This window comes from Ictalurus punctatus, chromosome 6 (assembly GCF_001660625.3).
Source record: "Ictalurus punctatus breed USDA103 chromosome 6, Coco_2.0, whole genome shotgun sequence".
In the NCBI taxonomy this organism is placed as follows: domain Eukaryota; kingdom Metazoa; phylum Chordata; class Actinopteri; order Siluriformes; family Ictaluridae; genus Ictalurus; species Ictalurus punctatus.
This window is the reverse complement of record NC_030421.2, coordinates 28,526,102-28,544,450: the sequence shown is the minus strand read 5'-3', so window position 1 is coordinate 28,544,450 and position 18,349 is coordinate 28,526,102. Positions and strand designations below refer to the sequence as shown.

At 40.2% G+C, this 18,349-nt stretch overlaps 1 protein-coding gene across 7 annotated transcripts; it reads left to right on the top strand.

Moving 5' to 3' along the window:
• The first annotated feature begins 553 nt into the window (after positions 1 to 553).
• On the top strand, positions 554 to 16,803 carry osbpl11 (oxysterol binding protein-like 11). Of its 7 annotated transcripts, none has more exons than XM_017469458.3 (14): positions 554 to 702; positions 838 to 995; positions 3,896 to 3,964; positions 4,282 to 4,457; positions 5,426 to 5,505; positions 6,721 to 6,912; positions 7,157 to 7,355; positions 9,554 to 9,696; positions 11,474 to 11,614; positions 13,056 to 13,506; positions 14,111 to 14,297; positions 14,881 to 15,063; positions 15,981 to 16,134; positions 16,524 to 16,803. In XM_017469458.3, the coding sequence occupies exons 2-14, from the start codon at positions 892 to 894 to the stop codon at positions 16,608 to 16,610; spliced, it is 2,166 nt and encodes a 721-aa protein (XP_017324947.1). In that variant the 5' UTR covers positions 554 to 702; positions 838 to 891; the 3' UTR covers positions 16,611 to 16,803. The 7 variants fall into 7 exon arrangements, with proteins under 7 accessions (XP_017324947.1, XP_017324948.1, XP_017324946.1 ...); XM_017469459.3 differs by having other exon boundaries at positions 559 to 702; positions 825 to 995; XM_017469457.3 differs by having other exon boundaries at positions 559 to 732.
• The last annotated feature ends 1,546 nt before the right edge of the window (positions 16,804 to 18,349 follow it).

The following is an 18,349-nucleotide window of genomic DNA, read 5'->3' as shown; positions in this document are numbered from 1 at the left end:
TCTTTTCATGTGACAACACTAAAGAAATGACACTTTGCTACAATGTAAAGTAGTGAGTGTACAGCTTGTGTAACAGTGTAAATTTGCTGTCCCCTCAAAATAACTCAACATACAGCCATTAATGTCTAAACCGCTGGCAACAAAAGTGAGTACACCCCTAAGTGAAAATGTCCAAATTGGGCGCAATTAGCCATTTTCCCTCCCCGGTGTCATTTGACTTGTTAGTGTTACAAGGTCTCAGCTGTGAATGGGGAGCAGGTGTGTTAAATTTGGTGTCATCGCTCTCACACTCCCTCATATAATATAATAGTTTTCTTGAATAAATATGTTATACTGAAGTCTGTGACTTTAATGACACCTGTATGTTGGTGTCAGGATTATTATATTACTAATAGACAAAGCCATAATTAGCAGAATTATATTAAATATTAGAATTATCACCAATATAGCTGAAAGAAATGCAGGGCCATAGCTGTATCCTAAATACTAAATAGGGCACTACATAAAGTCATTATTTCTAGCCTAGGTAGTGCACTAAGGTAGGGTAGTGTACAGCATTTGGATGACGTCACCCCACGTCACGTGATCTGAATAGATGTTCTGTCATGGTAGCACAGGGCTGAAAAGGAGCATAAACAATATTTTCCTCACAATTGTATTGATTATATTCGAGATTTGAATTGGTGTAGAATGAAGGCGTTGGTACGTCTGAATAAGTCAGACTGTGTTTCGGTAACTAGATTAGTCCATAAATGTTTAGATTGACAGTTAAATGGCTTGTTTTAGCGTTAGCTTTAAGCTCATATCTGTCTAATCTCTGCTAGTTTCTTCTGTCAGAGGCCACAGTGGGCAGCTAGCTAAGCTAAGCCGAGCTAAGCTACGCTAACGACAATGCAAGTTGAAACAGCGGGAATGCGAATTTCTGAAAGTGAAGGCAAGCTCGATGTTCACACGCAGAGCTCTTTCAGGACAACCTCTAAAAGTTGGCAGTACAGGTGAGTTAGAGTTGAATGATTTCTAACTGGTTTGGGATGGCGTTGCTGGTTAAATATTAGCCACCTGATGTCCCAAGACCAAGTCCACTCTCAGCATGAATTTTAATCAGCTGTTATAAGCAGGGTGTGTTAGCTGTCCCTCTTTTAAGTGTTAGATAAAAGATAAATTATTTCCATTCTGAAAATGTCCCAGGCTATCACCTTGTGTCTTACAAGCACAGGTTCCCAACCCTGGTCCAGGAGTACCCCTCTGTCCCAGGAGTACCCCTCTGTCCCGCACACTTTTCAACCCATTAACATCCCTTACTGAGTTTGTGTGTGTGTATGTGTGTTTTTGTTTAGTTTTGATTTTGTTTGTTTGTTTGTAAGCAGGGAAAACACTAAAATGTGCAGGAAAGGTGTGGTGTGTGTGTGTGTGTTTTTTTTTTTTTTCTTCATAAACCTGTGTCTTAAAGAAACTTGTATTTAGATTGTATTTAACTTGTATTTATATCACTAATGTACACTATAGCCACTTTTCCACTGCACGGCACAGCTCGACTTGGCTCGCTTTACTTTTCTGAGCTTGCTTTTCCACTTTAGTGCTGCCTCAATGTGGGTGCCATCTTCCACTCGCCTTCACGCAGGAATAATGTCGTGTTATCGAAGCCCTGTACAAATGCACGGTAAGGCCGTATTCCAAACGCCTTTCCTGTTCACTGAACATCGACCCTATTAAGGATATAAAATAACAGCGTTCTAAAACAGTAACAAGCGAGATGTAAAAATTTAAGACAGAAACCTTTGTTGTAATTTTATCTGTAATGAAATAAATTATCAAACCTGTACAGAATATACTGGCGTACATCATAATGCAGACATAATTTTCAATTAATAGAATATTAGCATACGTAAAGTATGTATTAAATGACACTTTTATTCAGGCACAATACAGAACCACTCATTAAGGAGAATCCCTACGCCCTCAGTGCGTGGCTCACATTTAGTATTGGCTCGGCTCGCTTGGATCCTCAGCTGAGGTTGTACTAAAAGAAGTACCAAGTAACCGGTACGATCCACAGTGGAAAGCCCCCAAAAAGCGAGTCGAGTCGTACTGTGCAGTGGAAAAGCGCCATATATGGCCAAAAGTTTCTCGACACCTGACTATCTCACCCATATGTCCTCCTTCCTCAAACTGTTGCCGGAAAGTTGGAAGCACGCAGTTGTATAGAATGTCTTTGTATGCTGTAGTTTTACAATTTCCCTTCACTGGAACTGAGGGGCCCCAACATTTTCCAGCATGACAATACCCCTGTCCCAGCTGACTACATTTACAGACATGGACAAATTTGTTGGTACTCTTCCATGAAAAAAGAAGAACCCACAAAAGCCATCGGGAGCAACTTGGAGCTCAGTGTCTTGCCCAAGGACACTTTGGCATGTGGCGTCATGTGGGCAGGGAATCGAACCGCCAACCCTATGATTGGTGGACAACCTGCTCTACCAAACTAGCCACAGCCTTTTTGTCCAAAAACTATTTGAAATGTCGACTCGTTGGACCACAAAACACGATTCCACTGTGGTATTGTCCATCTCAGATGAGACCGAGCCCAGAGAAGTCGGCGGTGCTTCTGGACAGTGTTGATGTATGGCTTCTGCTTTGCATACTAAAGCCTTAACTTGCATCTGTGGATGCAGCAGCGAATGATGTTGAACGACAAAGGTTTACCAAAGTTTTCCCAAGCCCAGGTCACGATATCCATTATAGACTCATGACGGTTTTTAAGCCAGTGACATCTGAGGGATCGGAGATCGCACACATTCAGAAGCGGTTTTCAGCTTTGCCCTTTATGCGCAGGCATTTGACCGGATTCCTTGAATCTTTTAATTATATTGTGCCCTGTAGAAGGTGAAATGCCCAAAATCCTACCGATGTGTCTTTGGGGAAGTTGTTCTCAAAGTGTTGAATTATTTACTGATGTTGGCAGATTGGCGAGCCTCAACCCATCCTTGCTCTTGAAGGACTAGGGCTTTTTTGGAGGCTCCTTATATTCTATGATTAGACGATTGCCTCACCTCTTTCACATCACCACTTTCTTATTTCAGCTTGTCACATTGCTATTAGTCCTACATTGCCCCCGTCCCAACTTTTTTGGAACATGTTGCATGCATGAATTTCAAAATAAACATTTATCTTCAATAAACTATGCAGTCGATTTAGTTAAAACATCAAATGCCTAGTCTTTGTAATTTTTTTTCTTTTTTTTTCTTTTCTTTAAATACAAGTAAAAGTACATTTACAAATCACTCCTCTTTGTTTTTATTAGCGTTTTCCATACTGTCCCAGCTTTTTCAGAATTGGGGTTGTAAACGTAGTCACTGTTTGGCAAGATTGGTGTGGAAGAACCTGACCTCAACCACATTGAACACCTCTGGGATGAACTAAAACACCAACTGCACCCCAGACCTCCTCGCGTGACATCTTTAATGCTTTTGTGGCTGAAGGAGCACAAATCCTTACAGCCATGTGCCAAAAGACTTCCCGGAAGGTTATTATAATTGTAAAGGGGAACTAATACTGTGTTAATGCATATGGATTTGGAATGGGGACACACAGTATGGGTGTGATGGTGAGGTGTCCACATACTTTTGACCATAGTGTATTACAGCCAGGGAATTTTATAAACTGTTGATTTTTATATAATTAACAGAAAGTTGATTGACCTCTTATCAGTGACTGATTTTAAAAATCTGTTGGTTTTTTTATTATTGTTAATTTATTTTTTTTAATGATTATACTTCTATTTGACATTTTTAATTATATATTTTAATATTTTTGATTTTTATTTTATTCTGTCACTGCTATTATTTAATGCATTATTATTATTTGCTTGTTTCTTCTCGTCCACTTTTTTTTGTAGTGATCACATGGAAAATGTTGATGGATATCTAATGAAGTACACAAATCTGGTAACAGGATGGCAGTATCGGTGAGTACCTGCCTGAGATGATCATCAAATAGACCACAGGTTCCTAACCGCGGTCCTGGAGTACCCCCTGGTTCTACACCTTGTTAGTGTAGTCTCCCTGTTCTTACACACCTGATACAAATAATCAGCTCATGAACAGCTCTTCCGGAGTTGAAATGTGTGTGTTAGAGAAGGGAAAACAAATAATGTGTGGGAAAGGTGTTACTCCAAGGACAGGGCACGGAACCTGTGGAATATGTTGATTTTGTAAACTGGATTGTAGCATTTGAGGCTTGGTGTTTTAGCACCACTGACTTGGATTTCTGTGCTGTCTCTAGATTCTTTGTATTGAACAACGAGGCAGGGCTGCTGGAGTATTTTGTGAATGAGCAATCACGACACCAGAAGCCCAGGGGCACGTTGCCTTTAGCAGGCGCTGTCATCTCCCCGAGCGATGAGGACTCGCACACCTTCACGGTCAATGCTATCAGCGGGGAGCAGTACAAACTCAGAGGTGCCTCTCTGTCTTTATGTGCTCTTTCTCTCCTTTTCTTTTATCCATGAAATAACTCGATGAAAAATAACCACTGCTGGACATGTTCTAAGCATGCTCAAGATGAGCCAAGACAGTGTCATGACATCCATAAGAGCAGGAAATAATAAAGAGCAGTAATAGTGGTGATAGTTGGATCAATCCCAGTCAGGGGCAGGTTTGATGGGATAGCCAATGTACTAGTAATGTGACGATGAGGAAATTTTCCCACTGGTTAATGGATGTGTGACAACACTGGTAATACCAGCGGGGGGGTTCTCCCTTGCTTTCATGTTCGCTTTCAAATTAGCAGCAATTCGAGGGCAGAAATTGCTTGAACGGTGGGTTCATTATAATTCTTAATGAAAGAGACAACGACTACAAAACAGTACAATGACAAAGTCTTTGTAGCGTCCGTTCTCTAAGTGAACTGAATGATTTTTATTACTATAAAAAGGCAAAACGCCGGTGGGCAGGTGATGTAATCGTTGTGCGGCCCAAACACTGACTATCGCAGCGAGCCTACCACGTACAACATGCTGTACAAAGCTGAACCACATCGTCTTTATCACTCAAAATATGTCCGTTTAGTTTGAAACGGGTATTCGTTGGAAGTGTACTGCTTGCTGTACTTATAGCTTATGTCAGCTGTATTACTGCTTAGTCAGCAGATTTTGTGCAGCTCATTAAGTGCAAGGCTGCACACACGAGTGAAGCAATACTGGAAAATTCAATACTTCCCCTCACTATTAGAGTAGAACACTAGCTCAACAACTGATACACTTCAGCTTCTTGTACATTAATGGACTTGTTTATAGGAACCGTATTGCTGCCGGTGCTTCACATAAATTGCATTATGCTTTTATTATTTTTTTTAGACCACTTATTATTGCTCTTTTTAGTCTGTATAGATTCAATGTATAATGAGCCCTTGTTAATGCTCCTTTCAGCTGCTGATGCTAAAGAGAGGCAGCACTGGGTGAGCAGGCTGCAGATCTGCACACAACACCACACTGAAGCCATGGGCAAGGTGAGAAAACGTAGAGTATACAGTCAGTTGAAAAAGTACACCCCATGGAAATTGTTGGCTTTTTTAAAAAAATTATTATTATTTTTTTTACGTGTTTGGACAAGCAAACATTTGATCGTCTTTGAAACCGTGCCTATGAATAAAGTTGATGCACTCTATCAAATGACACACAAAATTTACATTTTGTAGTAAGTATGCCCCTGCATTTATCACACATTCAGATTCATAAAATTAGACTCAGGTGTTCAAGATTGGGTGCCAGTGATCAGAACCTGCTTAGGGAGTGCAGGTGGAACCTGTCTTATTTATACCCCTCTCATATCTAGTGTCTGGTGTTCCCTTCGCTATTAAGGTGTGTGGTGTCCTCATGTGAAGATCTGAAGAGTTCTGTAAGGCCTTCAGAAAAAAAGGTTGTGGATGCTTATGAGTCTGGCAAGGGATTTAAAATGATCTCTAAATTATTTAAAATGTATCATTCCATTGTAAGGAAAATCATCTACAAATGGCACCGATTTCAAATAATTATAGTTCTGGTTCTCTCTTGCTGGTTGTGACTCACATAAGCAAAAAATTTATTTATTTTATTAAAACAAACCCAAACATTGAACATGTATTTAAGCTCTAAAATAAGCTCTAAATAAAAGTATTTTAGATCATATTGCTTTTCTCTTGACTTTATTTACATATGTGACCTTGAAGTAATCCAAAAATAATCAGCTTACATTACTTTCATATTATGATACTTGGATTATGTTACTGATGACATTTTTTATGAAGTAACTTTAACGGAATACATTTTTAAAATAACCTTCCTAACCCTGTAAAGGGGGTAATACTAGCTTCTGAGGCCAAAGGTGTGCTTACTTTTTCTTTTGTTATTTCTAAATGATGAAAAGCTAATTTTCCTCATGGTTTTGTTCAAGCAAATCAACTTTATTAATAGGCACTGTTTCTAAGATGATCAAATGTTTGCTTGTCTAAATATGTCAAAAAACCAACAGTTTCCATGGGGTGTACTTATTTTTTCACATGACTGTGTTTACCAAAAACACGTTACAACTTTGCTCAGAAACATGGCTAATTCACAGGTCAAAATAACGTTAATAGCAGAATTTCTATGGCTTTTTCTTCACGTTTGTACAAGGTCCGCTTGTTAGTTGCCCTATTTGCATGTGTGTGGTGGCCAGTTTTATGCACTTTGCTTTTATCCTGAAGACTAACCCACCACTAAAGACTCGCAGTCTGTCCACGGCCTCTCAGGGCAGTTCTAGTTCCCCTGGGTCCCAGCGCAAAATCAGCCATAACACCGGCTCCCTGTTGGGTCTGTCTCAGTTCCACCGTGGCTCCTCCAACTACTCCTCCAGCAAGCGTTCGGTGCTGCGTGACCACCTGGTGGAGGCTCGGGAGGTGAGGAAAAAAACATGCATAGTATATGTAGTTTACAGTATAATAGAGTAAAGAGGACATACTTTAGAGTGTCTGTGGCTCTGATAATATACCTGTGATGAACATAAAGTGATGCATCCCATCTACATAAAGTGGGACTTTGTTAAATGAACTATGCATGAATTCCTCATTTAAGTTTGCAGACAAACAATGGGCCTAGAATAGCGATCTTTTACTAAAGTTGTGTGTAAATGTTGTTATGCAGATGATGACCCAGGCACAAGACCAGCACAGAGACCTAGTACAGTGCATTGAAGGCCTGCCGGCCAGCCACAATCCCTCTCCGCTGGACCAGGACCTCCTGCTGCTCAAAGCCACCTCTCTGGCCACAATGTCCTGCCTTAGTGACTGCCTGCACATCCTGCAGCTTCAGCAAGTGGCCCGGCACAGCGTTCCACTCGGAGGTACCGACATTGTTTTAACAGTGCACATACACAATCCTAACTCTGTAAAGTGATGAACATGTGACCATGAAAACTACGTCAAAATGTATGATGTACCCAGGACCAGGAAAAATATGAAATACAAGTGTTTCCAAGTATCTCTCATATTTTTTTAAATTCATAAAATGTTTTTCAATGATTGTAAAGTGTCAGAGGTTGGAATATAAAAATATCATTTTCACATTGTAGGTCGATGTAGAGTTGATTTATATACTTTATTTTCACACAGACAACAGATACTTTGCGTAGTAGCCACTGCAACTGTAGTTTATGCCTTCCACACACATACTTTATATACAGCTGAAAAATAAGAGGGATCATAAAAATGTATGTTGTGCATTTTGTTTATTTTATTCAGTCCTGCCCTGAATCAGCTATTTCACATAACCGATGTTTACATATAGTCCGCAAGACACAATAATAACTGACTTTACACAAAAGAACCAGTTACAAAGTTTACATACTCTTGATTCTTAATACTGTGTGTTGTTACATGGATGATCAGTGACTGTTTTTATGTTTTGTGATAGATATGAGTCCTTTGTCTGTCCTGAGCAGTTAAACTGCCCACTGTTCTTCAGAAAAATCCTCCAGGTCCTGCACATTCTTTGCTTTTCCACCATCTTCTGCATATTTGACCCCTTTCCAGTGGTGGCTATATGATTTTGAGATTTATCTTCTCACACTGAGGACAACTGAGGGCCTCATACTCAACTATTACAAAAAGTGCAAGCATTCGCTTAATCTCAAGGAGGCAACACGATACATTAAAAGCCAGAGGGGTGTAAACTTTTGAAACAGATGATCAGTGTAAATTGTTATTTTGTTTAAAGATTTTTTTTTTTTCATTTAGTACTGCCCTTCAGAAACTATATAGCATATTTACAAGTTTCCCAGAAGACACAATAATAACAATTTACGCTGATCAAATTTCTTTTGAAAAGTCTTTTGCCCATTATTTTTTTCCGTTTCATTCTTTAAAAAAAAGATCATTAACTATTAGATTATACAAGGACATTTAAGAACTAAACACGTATCTTGTTTAAAGTTTACTGTGCAGAAGTTACCGAATACCTTAGGTCAAAGATTCTCCAGTCTTAAGGAATCACTGCCCTACAGAGCTTGAAGCTTTCATCTTGAACACATCTAATTCTAGAGTTTGATCATTAGCTGATTGGGTATGTCGAGAAACTCTGCAGAGCAGAGTATCCCCTGATCCTCTATGTTGACTTACATCCTGTATTTAGTCAAGGTGTTTATGGTAACTTGAAATAGCTGACAGGCACTAGAAAGCCTCCCTGCACAGCTTGAGTGTTTTATAGTGACACACGTTTAAAGAAACCTCACTGATTTACCAATTTTTCTGTACATGTATTGTGTGTCATTGGTAGCAAATCAGTTAATCCAAGGTCATGTTCTTGTAGTATTTATGACCTGTGGCCCTTGCCAGGGAGTGGAATAAAGTTCCATAATGGATGAGGAACAGTATCTCCCTCTGATAGGCCAGTGTAGGTAACCAGAGCTTTGGGGGTGTCACCCATGTGCACCGCTTGCAAGCTTCCTCAAACTGTGCTGCTGTCATGAAACCATGTTACTAATGTATAAAGTGATCTTCTGTCTAAGGAACCAGTCCTCAACTGACACAAGTGGGCACCTTTTTTGCTCCAAATTTCTGCCAAATAATAATATCTGGTACATAAGTTGCATGTGTCATTATGAGAGTGGTTTTGGTGGTCTAGTACTCCTGCACACCTTCTACACAGAAATGAATTTGATCCACTTGCCAAGCATACATATTTTATAGCTCTCTGAAAGAAAAGGAACATACGAACTGGCCTGCAGTCAGTGGGGTGTATCAGTATTTTAGTTGCTGTGTAGATCCAGTAAGATTAAGAGGTCAGGATTCCCCTCATAAGATTCTACTGATTGTAATTAAGCAGAAGTTGTGAGCGTCTTCTACCTAGCAGAAAAGCAACAGATCTGCATTGTGCAGACGCTGACCCCTGGGCTTGGGTTGCGAACGTGAACTTCAGGACAGTCGGGAGGGGATCGGACACCCACGGTTCTAGTTGTGACTGAGGCTACCGTTGGCCTGTTGCCACTGCATGTAGGGTCTGGTGACATGAGCAGCTTTGAACAAGGCTCCGTTTGCCCCGCAGGGCCGACCATCGAATGGCTGGAACCCAAACTGCTGGACCCTGTGAAGAATGGTGGCACTCTGGCTAGCATCGCCAAAGACAGCAGCAAAATGCAGGGCACGGCTGTAGAACCTGCTGAAATGGACGCCTGTGACATTGCTGGGGTAATAAGGGATTTACATCTTACACCATTTCTGACATATTTCCTGTTTTTTCAGCTACAATAACCTTTTAGGCTACAGCAAATATTGTCTGTAGCAAAACCAGTGTGTGCGTGTGACATATGATTTAATGTTACTATGTAGTGCTACAATTTGGATTACAGTCAAGGACTGGATTAAACCTTCTACTGCTATCCCAGTCTTCTTATTTGCAGCTGCTCTTTGAATGAGTTTGTGTTGGAATTAAACTTGCATTAATCCTGTCAGAAAGATGAAACTTGGGTGGAGGGGTTGCGGTTAAACGGAGCAGCCTGTTACTGGAAAAGAAACACAATAGACGCAGACACAGCTCCAGCTTCTTGCTTAAATTGGTTATATCAGCTGGGCTGAAAATCGATAGCAGGCAGACATTCTATATAATGTTTTTGTTTTTAGCTGCATGATTTCATTTACTTTTTGGTCAGCGATTGTGGCACTGTAAACAATTCCGTATACAAAGAAATAGAATACCGTCTGTCTTTTCATTTTTAGCCTCTAAGTTTGTCCTATTGAAATCCACAACAGTGTAATTAGCAGTTTGTGTTCTTTTTCGGGTGATGTAAATGTAAGAAAATTAACCCCACAGGTTTAAACATTTTGCCTAATGTTAGTGGTTTCTACGGTTAAGTCTTAATGAGCGAGGTAACCTGGCTACCTATTCTGGGTATGGATATGATTAACCTCTTACGGCAAACTTTCTCATATGAATGAGTTTAATTTAATATGAAAGCACTTCCAAGAAATACATGCACATTGCTGCCAAGTGAAGTAGTTAATTCATACTGGATGAATCAGCACACAATCAGCTTGGTTCTCGTGTTATGTTGTGTATGTATTGGGGTAATTAGATTGACATTCATTCATATTATGATGGAGGTTAATGTTTTAGTGAAATGTCACAGGTTTTACTGGTAATAGTGCCATTGCACACGACTTCAAAAAACCTTGCCACCCCTATTTCTATCAAAGGAAAGGTCACCAGTGGAAATCAGTTTTGTCTTGAATTGTCAGGAACATCTGGAGTGAAGTGTCTGGGCAAGAGCTGTATTAGGAACATTTGGTATTTGCAGTTGTTTTTATGTTACAGGAAATGGAGTCAATATACCAGCCTTGGACTAGCCTTGGAGTCATTTTTCTCAGGATGTGTCACATTTGGTCAAAGAAAAACTGTAGTGAAGATCCATATGTGCACAACTCTCACATACTTCAGTGTCTATAAGTGGATTACATGCATGAAAATTTGATTGATTTTTGTCTTGAATTCTGCACAAGTAAACGGAAAAGATTGCCATGAGGTACACTGGATGAAGCAAACCAGTCACGAGAGTGTGGAAAGCCAGAACGTGACACAGGCCTAGCTTGAAATTTCAATGAATGTTGAAATCTTTGGCCTTTTGTGCAAATGAAGAGGGATTTCATGATTTGTAACTTGGTATTTTACAAGTATCTGAATCTACATCTTCCTGTCGGAGGAGGAAGAAAGGAAAGCAGGCTTATCTACATACTGATCAGCATAGTTTGATAATTTGTTTCCTGACATTTCATAGAATTTCTATAGGGATGGCTCTAGTTTGTAAACTTTATGAATAGGACTTTGCCAGCAGCATTAATAATAACAAGTTAATATATTCTGTCCGTATGCTATATCTGTGAGAATCTTGTTACGATGAAAAGTATCTGCTTTCCAGTAAAAAAAACAAAACTGATTGTCTAGATTAACTAGTGGTAATGTATATTCAAGGAGCAGGAAGACATTGATGCAGAAGAGGAGCAGGAAGACTCCTTTCCAGCTGAGGAAGAGGATTTGGGAGCCGTGGAGGAAGAACGTAGTGTCATCCTGCATCTTCTCTCTCAGCTCAAACTGGGCATGGACCTTACCAGGGTGAGCCACCTGACCAAACTATCTACACGAACTATATCAAGCATAAGCAAAGTCTATCAAAGCATTCCTTTTTAGTAAATGCATACCAGTTCTGATTAGCAGACTTCACAGGAAAATTACTTGTTTATAATGCTTTGCATCATACTTCTCAGCAACAGATATTATGGTCACACTGAGTAAATATCCGTACAATATACATAAGGGATAATTGAAGACGGGCCATTGAACTATTAGAAAATAATGCACACCCCAAGGTGATAATACGGCCACGACTCCATTGCTAATTAAAAAACATAATTTTAGAGCTAGTAACGGAGGCTTGAGCCATTGGTGTACAGTTATTGAAGGGAAAGAGAGAGCGAGTTCGCAGGGTTTTTTTTTCTGTTTTATGCTGATAATATAAAAATAGAACAAGTAAATGAATAAATATCGATAGGGCTACTAGTTCACAAGGTTTTTCGTTTTGTTTTTTTACTGTAGAAAAAAAAACTGTGGTGGACAGTAGACTTTTTGTTATTTCAGTTGACAAAGTGATCTGGAGCTGTAATGCGATCAAGACCTGACTGGAACTACTTTAGCTGTGCATTTGCTGAAAAATAATCGCACACCTCAGATCGTGTGTCGGCCAATCAGTCGAGAATTCAACAGAGCTGTGGTATAAACACGTATAACACACCTATGAATGAACATGAATAAGTGGGGCAGGGCTGTAGGGTAGAATGAGGAAAGGCAAGGATTGAGTTTGAGAAAAGAGATTGTTTGTTTGTTTGTTTGTTTTTGTTTAACTGCATTCAAAGATAAGGTCCTACTATGGAAAAGGCGTTACCCCAAGTCAGTTGATGTTCAATGAGGGCTGGTGAGCTGACCAGTACAGGAATAGCCAAGTGTGGTAGTCCCTCCAGGACTTTGCGATCGCAGAAATGAACACTGTATCAAGGAAACTCCGCAATATTCGCAGGAGCTTGCGATTTTTCAAAATTGCCACAGATTTTCAGCAAATTTGGGCCAAGACGCGTCATGTGACATCATCACAACGCACATTCAGCCAAAGCCCTCTTAGATTCACGTCGAATGTGAGTACAGCTAAAAGGTCTCATTTACCAATAAACATCACTGTGAAAGATTGTGCAAACAATTTAATGCAATTGCAATTTCGCCAATTCAAGTAGTTTTCCAGTAAAAAGCACAAAAACTCTGCAAATTGCAGAATTGCCAATTTTGGGGAAAAACCCCCCAGCAAAATCGAGCATTTTTTTGGCCGCAACAATCACTAAAAAAAAAAACTAAAGTCCTGTACGGACTGGTTAGTAGGGAGAGAGTTGACATCTTTGCCATGCTATAAAACATAACCTAGCACTATATCAACACCTGTTTTCGTAGTACATACTGATACTTTGTATAATTTGTCCATATTTTGAGCTATTGCACTCCCTCTATGTAGGTGGTCCTTCCTACGTTTATCCTGGAGAAACGCTCTTTGCTGGAGATGTACGCTGACTTCATGTCTCACCCAGACCTTTTTGTGGCCATCACAGATGGCACCAGTCCTATGGACCGTATGATCAGATTCGTGGAGTATTACCTCACTTCCTTTCACGAGGGCCGCAAGGGCGCAATTGCCAAGAAGCCCTACAACCCAATCATTGGTGAAACATTCCACTGCTCCTGGAGAGTGCCAAAGATGGCAGTGTCTCAAGGAAGTGTTCAGAAAGAAGGCTCCAGCACATCGGACTGCTACAACGTGAGATTCGTGGCCGAGCAGGTGTCCCACCACCCACCTGTCTCGGGCTTCTACGCTGAATGCCAGGAAAGACAGATGTGTGTAAACACACATGTGTGGACCAAAAGCAAGTTCATGGGCATGTCTATCGGTGTTTCCATGGTTGGAGAGGGTAAGGCAGTTTGCTTAGTGTACTCTCTTCTGTTTTTATTTTATTCACTAAAGATTAAAAGACTACAAATTTTAAGTTGTTTGTTGACATTTGTGCCATCTGTTATGAGCCCAGATGTTTGGGTTTGGTTATTTTTTGTTTTGTTTTTGTAAATAGCCGTTCACTGGTGAGTGAAAATATCTTGAATATAGTCAAATCTATCAAGTATTTCCTATTATAAGATTAAAATAAACCAAATACAAGATTATTATATTTCTAGACATTTCAGACATGAAATAGTTTTGTTCTGTTGCTGGATAATGTTGATCATTTCAAGTGTTTTATTTTGCTTCTTTCTAGAAATAATCTGTTTTAGTAACTTGTTCTAAAGATGTTGAAATGCTTTAGGCTTTTTCCAGTGCTGTGACCGATAGAATGGCTGAAAACTTTCAGATGGTGATCAAATATTTAGTCATGCTTTTGGATCTTTTGTGTGAAGTTAAATTTGCAAATACAGGGGCTCGGTTTTATGGTTTTTTAAGCATGTCTCTACATGCTTAATGGAATGTTATTTTTCACAGTGTTCTGGTATCCGTTGTGTGTGTTGTCATTGGGGTTTTCTCAGGTAATCTGCACCTGTTGGAGCATGGTGAAGAATACACGTTCACTCTGCCATCAGCCTATGCACGCTCGATCCTCACCGTGCCCTGGGTGGAGCTGGGCGGAAAGGTCAATGTGAACTGCGCCAAGACGGGCTACAGTGCAGTCATCACCTTCCAAACCAAGCCTTTCTATGGGGGCAAGCTGCATAGGTCAGTGACACGAGGTCACATTACACTTTAATTGACTCTACTGTCAGTCTGCGTTACAGTGTACTGTCTGCAGACAGCTTACGGACAACGGTTCTGTGTTTGGTCTTGCTGAAAAGATGTATCTGTGTGGTGTGAGTCACAGTGAATACATGATTTCTCAGAAGTTTATTGTAAGTCATTTCCTGTAAAGTATATATTACTCATCACTTTCACTGGTTATTGCACAATTCATTTGAGCACATTCTGTATTTCATTTTCTTGTGCTGTAATGGTTTTTCTGTAAAGACTTGCTTAATGTTACTGTAAAGAGCAGTATAGAAAAACAGCACAGTACATCACACCATCACAGACCACAGACTTGGAGTGTTGATCCAAGTTAATCGAATTGAATGAACTCTCGTTGTTTTGTTACTCTCGTGCTTGACAAGACGGACTTGGTTGCTTATCTGCATTCTCATTCATGCTGCCCGTTTTCTCTGTCGCTGACATACTCTGCCTGGTCCTTATGTTTGAGAGGCGCATGTTTCCATTGTCAAAAGTGAGAGTGTAGATTGTAATAAGTTGCTATGTTTTTGTTAACCAGAGTGAACGCGGAGGTGAAGCACAACCCCACCAACTCTGTAGTGTGTCGCGTGCAGGGGGAGTGGAATGGCATGCTTGAGTTTACCTACAGCAATGGTGAAACACGCATCATAGATGTCCTCAAGCTTCCCATCACCAGTAAACGAGTGCGGCCCAAAGAGCAGCAAGGGTCTTACGAGTCCAGGTGAGGATTATTCATCTGGATTTGTCTTTCACACATTGGTTCAGTGGTTCATCAGTCTTTCACAAGCATCAACTACTGAACACAAGCATAGCAGAAATATATAGCTATTCTAAATTCACGATTTCGACCAGTTATTCAGTTTTGCGATTAATCGGCGCCGATAACCGATTGCGGGAACTATCGGTTATCGGCAAAATTCCACACCTATAGTTTTTTTCCCGGTTGCATCAGCCGCAGGAGCAGCAGAGAAGGGTCCTCTGTCATTATACAGTACGAGAGCGGCCTCTAGAGGCAAAATAAAAACTATGGCTGACAAATTTTGTTGTGTTATTTGAAGTGTTTTTTGATTCTCAGAACACTTCTGTAATGTATTATAATAATAATATCAGATTTTAAAATGCACACTACTTTACAAATCGTAATGCAGGACACTATTGGTGGACTTAATATTTAGGTTTACTATTTACTGTGCAGTTAGCTTTTGAGCACACAGCTGTCTTGTTCAACGTATATTACTTGGTGCTTGTAGCCATGAGATTAACATGCACAGTGACAAATGACACAGCACAACCCAGGTTCTTCTGCAAGTAGCAGATAACAGTGCAATAACAGTTTTCTGCCAGAGAGTGTGAACACAACTGTATTTTATTCACTGTTCTGTGTATTTATTGTAGTGCGTACTTATCTCGCGCTCGTTTCACACGGTTGTGTACTATATTACTGTACTGTTATGTGTTCCACCATGGTCCTGGGGAAACATTTTGTTTTAATGTATCCCAGCTATATTACATGTATCCCACTTGACTTGAATTACAATGTGAATACTTGTCCTATCGTCCCACACCTGATGGATATGCTATGACCAAATGCTATGACACTTCATCTGTTTTACCATGCCATCTTTGCACTGCTTGCAGGCGACTGTGGCAGCATGTAACAGAGTCCTTGCTACAAAAAGACATGGAAAAGGCCACGGAGCACAAGCGCTTCCTGGAGGAGAGGCAGAGGAAAGAGGAAAGACACCGCATTGAGACTGAGACACCATGGAGGACCAAATACTTTGAAAGAAAAGTAAACATGTTCATTTAACATGCAGTCAAACCGATTGGTTACCCCATTTCTCAGTTTCTAAACCAAAAAGCTCTCTTGTGCTTTTGGTGTGGTGTGCGGTGTCTTTAATTACATGAATCTTAAAGACTGAATGCACTTTTCCATTAAAGATGATGCAAGTAACTTGATCAGTGTTCATTTTATAAATAGATTTACATTAGTGGTTTTGCTTCCCCTAGATGTTTATTCAGTCTGTTATGGAAATCGAGGATGATTGGATATTTTAACATGAGAAGATTGTTGTTTTAAGATGGATTGTTTGTTTAAGGAGCAAGATGTACTTTAAAAATGAGCCTAAGCATGTTTTTTTTTTTTTTTTCCTCCTCCCCCCCCCCTCTTCTTTTGCCCAGGGTGAAGGCTGGGTGTATCATAAACCACTGTGGAAAAGTCTTCCAGCACGGAGCTCCTCTCCTGCAGTGCTTCAGTCTAACCCCTGACCACATCTCCAACTCTGATCCCTCACCTGCAGGAGCCTGACCCCCCAGGGCTGTCTGTGGGGGTCTATGCTCTCTCTTTTACAAATGAAGAGGCACACACACACACACACACACACACACACTCTCTCTCTCATTCTCTCTCTCTCTCCCTCACACACACACACACACACACACACACACACACACACACACACACACACACACACACACAAACAAAGACTCCCTTCCTTATGATTCCTTATTAATGTTATGGATAATGCTCTGTGGAGAATAGTGGACTGCCTGAATCAGATCATATTCAGCATCCCTTGATTTTGGTACATCATCACAGTGAATCATTCTGATCCTGAAGAGATTCCAGTGTGCGCAGGCGTCTTTTGTTGATGTTGCCTTAACAGGAGTTGTGAATAGCATGAGAATGTGTTGATGTCTGACAGGTGTTTAATTGAAGATTGTGTTTGAGGATGCTTTATTAACTTCTCTTGATCTTATTATAGAATGCTGTTATCTGGCCAGATTATGGCCAAACCTTTTTTCCAATATGTGAGCAGTTTATTTGATGTATTTGAATTTTGGTATCATCAGGGAGATCTTCAAAGATTTGTGTGGAAGCACCTAGATGTTTGACTAAAAGACGAGCAGTAGCTCATTGTTTTTCATCAGAGCTGGATTCCATAAAGCATCTGGAGCCATGATGAAAGCAAATTCGCTGGTTTGGCCTTTCTTTTGTGCTGCACTGGTTAGCCAAGTGTTTGGAGGGAGGTGTTGAGAGCTGTATTAGTTTTGGTAAGGCTTCATTCTCTCTCTTGCTTGACCTTTCTTCTCTATCCATTTGATCATTGCTCAGGTGGGGGTTTTGCTCTGATTTCAAAACAGTGCTCCGTTGTTTTGAAAGCACACAAATTTGCTGGCTTCAATTATAGAATTATAAACAACTTCAAACATCAAATGAATCCATCAGTTCCAGTCTCCATTAGTTTTCTCTACTGATATGTTAGTATGTGAAACTATCGTACAGTATTATTGCACTTTGAACAGAAATGTCAAATCACATGCAGTGAATGCTCTGTATCGTTCATAGTTTGCTTTTCTCTCCTGTAATTCTACCTCTCGACTGAAAATCTTCAGTCCGAAAGGCAATCAGCTATAAACCACGTATAGCTTAACATGAAAGATGTGGTGGATATCTAGTTTATTGAGCCATAAGAAGCCAGCAGAAATAATAACAATGAAAACTGAACAACCTGAAATATTAAGTGTGTGAAGATTTCCTGCTTGACTAAGACGAAGCTCGTTTACTTTAAATGCATTTTTACTTCTAATTGATGGCAGTTTCAGTGAGCATGTGTTGGACAGAGCACAAATAAAGAGGCTCTCATATGAAAGTGCTACTTTAACCTTGGTTGGTCTTGCTGAGAAACTTGTGGTGCCTTATTTGTGTTGGTTTTCCTCTTGTTCATGCCCGCAAACACATTCTTTATGAAACACCCCCCCATACGAGTATGTACGTACCTGCTTCCATTTCCCAGCATCTTGGCAGGATACCCAGAATGTTTACTTTCTGCTCTGTACAGTTTCTGTGTTTTAATTCACACACTTCGCTTTCCACTCATGGGGCTGATCTTCAGAACACAGTCAACCTATCCAAGTTACATGACACTTTCAGTGGGGGATCTACACAAAAAAACGTCCAAACCAAGACGTGGTCTGGGTCTGCAAACAGGCCTTGAGTGTGTATC